General features: G+C 60.3%; 1 protein-coding gene across 1 annotated transcript, besides 2 other annotated features; it reads left to right on the top strand.

Moving 5' to 3' along the window:
- Nucleotides 1–157: 157 nt before the first annotated feature.
- Nucleotides 158–178: a microsatellite.
- A 170-nt stretch (nt 179–348) lies between these two features.
- Nucleotides 349–807, top strand: TraAM80_08991 (uncharacterized protein; the record flags this gene model as incomplete). The annotated part of the gene is made up of 1 exon (XM_029385700.1): nt 349–807. The coding sequence occupies one exon, from the start codon at nt 349–351 to the stop codon at nt 805–807; it is 459 nt and encodes a 152-aa protein (XP_029234443.1).
- Nucleotides 808–1206: 399 nt separating this feature from the next.
- Nucleotides 1207–1227: a microsatellite.
- Nucleotides 1228–1229: the final 2 nt, after the last annotated feature.

The following is a 1229-nucleotide window of genomic DNA, read 5'->3' as shown; positions in this document are numbered from 1 at the left end:
GCGGACCGGTGATTAGCGATGCGTCTTCCACCTAACGAGCCTGATGATTATGACCCGATGCACGCCTTACAAAACTATACTACACCAACGAACGTGGATGAGGCCCGCGAGGGAGTTGGCCGCCGCTGGCAGCCACGTGTGGGGTGTGGCCCGATGATGTATGTGTGTGTGTGTGTGTAGCCACTCCGGGCAGGGCGACACCGAGTCGGTGGTGTGGCGTCCAATCGGTGCGGCGAGACGCGGACGTGCGCTTTTGATGACGTGCAGAGACTGCCGTGGGCAGGCCGCGTAGCCGCGAGGCCGTGCGCGTCGTGTCAACTACTGTACTTAACGGGTGAACAATCTCTGATGGCGCGCGGTTTCTCATCTTTTGCTCTTGTCTTTTGCCCTTTCCCGGCAGCGGTGTCGCTATGCGTCCCCGCAGCCAGTGCGGTGCGGCGGTACGAAGCACGCGCGAGAAGCCCCAGTCGTTGTCTGTGTGCCTGGCGTATGATGCACTCAATTCAATACTCACTCCGAGCGCTCTGCATGACTGGAGATAATGGACAACATGCACTACCAGCTGACGACGCCCGTGACGGGCTTTGTTTCTCCCCACTCCCCACACGCACCCTAATTTCCTCTTTTGCTGCTGCTGCTGCTGCGATGCCGTGGTGGTGGTGGCGGCGGGAGGAGGAGGAGGGAGGGGGCGTGCCACTGCTGCCGCGAATGATGCGTGGAAATGGAATTACCATCGGAAGGCGCCTGGCGCAAGTTGACGACGCGATGCCGTGTGCATACTACCTCAACTGTTACTCGTACTACTGAAGCGGCGTGCCCACCCTCCCTCGTTGTCCTCCTTTTCCTCCTTCCCCTTGTCCCCTCCTCTGCGACTGCGACCGCGCCGTGGCAGTGATGACCCCAACTTGTTTGCACATTTGCTGACCCTCGTGAGTGACCCGCAGGAATCTAAGAACACCAGCTGATGCTTGGCGTCCCTTCCCTTTCGCCCCGTCCCGTGCCCTCGCGGCGGTGCTGCCTGGCGGCGCGGCGTGCTGACTCCACAAACTGCGGACCGGTGATTAGCGATGCGTCTTCCACCTAACGAGCCTGATGATTATGACCCGATGCACGCCTTACAAAACTATACTACACCAACGAACGTGGATGAGGCCCGCGAGGGAGTTGGCCGCCGCTGGCAGCCACGTGTGGGGTGTGGCCCGATGATGTATGTGTGTGTGTGTGTGTAG

This window comes from Trypanosoma rangeli (genome assembly GCF_003719475.1).
Source record: "Trypanosoma rangeli strain AM80 chromosome Unknown Tra_15.4_contig_00495, whole genome shotgun sequence".
In the NCBI taxonomy this organism is placed as follows: domain Eukaryota; phylum Euglenozoa; class Kinetoplastea; order Trypanosomatida; family Trypanosomatidae; genus Trypanosoma; species Trypanosoma rangeli.
This window is presented reverse-complemented; position numbering and strand designations above follow the sequence as displayed.